At 38.6% G+C, this 713-nt stretch overlaps 1 protein-coding gene across 1 annotated transcript in view; it reads right to left on the bottom strand.

The window, feature by feature from the left end:
• The window catches only part of MIIP (migration and invasion inhibitory protein), a 5290-nt gene extending 5195 nt beyond the window's left edge, over positions 1 to 95 (bottom strand). The window contains 1 exon segment of the mRNA XM_009700523.1: positions 1 to 95. This exon segment is cut by the window's left edge and continues 1 nt beyond it. Within this exon segment, the coding sequence (XP_009698825.1) occupies positions 1 to 95 (95 nt within the window).
• Between the last annotated feature and the right edge of the window lie 618 nt (positions 96 to 713).

Here is a 713-nt window from a genome sequence, read left to right as displayed (position 1 = left end):
GGAATTCTTTTTCTGATCTCTTCCTGCTTCATTCTGAGCCTTTGCAGAAGGTCCTGGTTGGCCTGACGCAGCCTCTTCAGGTGCTCTAACTCCATCCTCTGAAAACATTTTCCTGTAAAGCCAGAGAAAGGGTGAACTACATAAACGGAAGCATTAAGTGAAGAAGCAGACTCCAGAGAAACCACTTTCAGGGGACTTTTCATAAAAACCACTTACAGCTGTTGGAACTTTGGGAGTGTTGATAATTTCTTCTGAGAAATCGGTCAGTCTCAAAACACTTTATGCTAAGAACTAGTACCACTGCATACTTCTCTCCCCTCAGATGTGCTGTGAAATACTTTGCAACCAGAAGCTGGTAGCTGACTGAATAGAGACAAGACATTCTTATAGAGGAAACAGTAAACATGAAAAAAATCACATCAAAAAGCCAAATAAGAGACATTTGATTTGGCTGAGATTTAGGATAACTTCATGTAATTCTGCTTTAATGTTCTTTTTAAGTATCAAAATTTATATTGTGGTAATACCAGGATGTTCATAAGTTCAAATATGAATAATGTTTATGAATGTATTTACTACATCCAAAAGAAATATTGTGTCAAAGTTGTCCTCCATGTTCCCCAGGCAGAAGACTCCAAAAGGCTTAATTATGACTCAGGACTAGGGATCAGACAATTCCAATCCCACGCATTAATCACTAAGGGTTACTGCCC

This window comes from Cariama cristata, unplaced genomic scaffold, assembly GCF_000690535.1.
Source record: "Cariama cristata isolate BGI_N322 unplaced genomic scaffold, ASM69053v1 scaffold29835, whole genome shotgun sequence".
In the NCBI taxonomy this organism is placed as follows: domain Eukaryota; kingdom Metazoa; phylum Chordata; class Aves; order Cariamiformes; family Cariamidae; genus Cariama; species Cariama cristata.
This window is presented reverse-complemented; position numbering and strand designations above follow the sequence as displayed.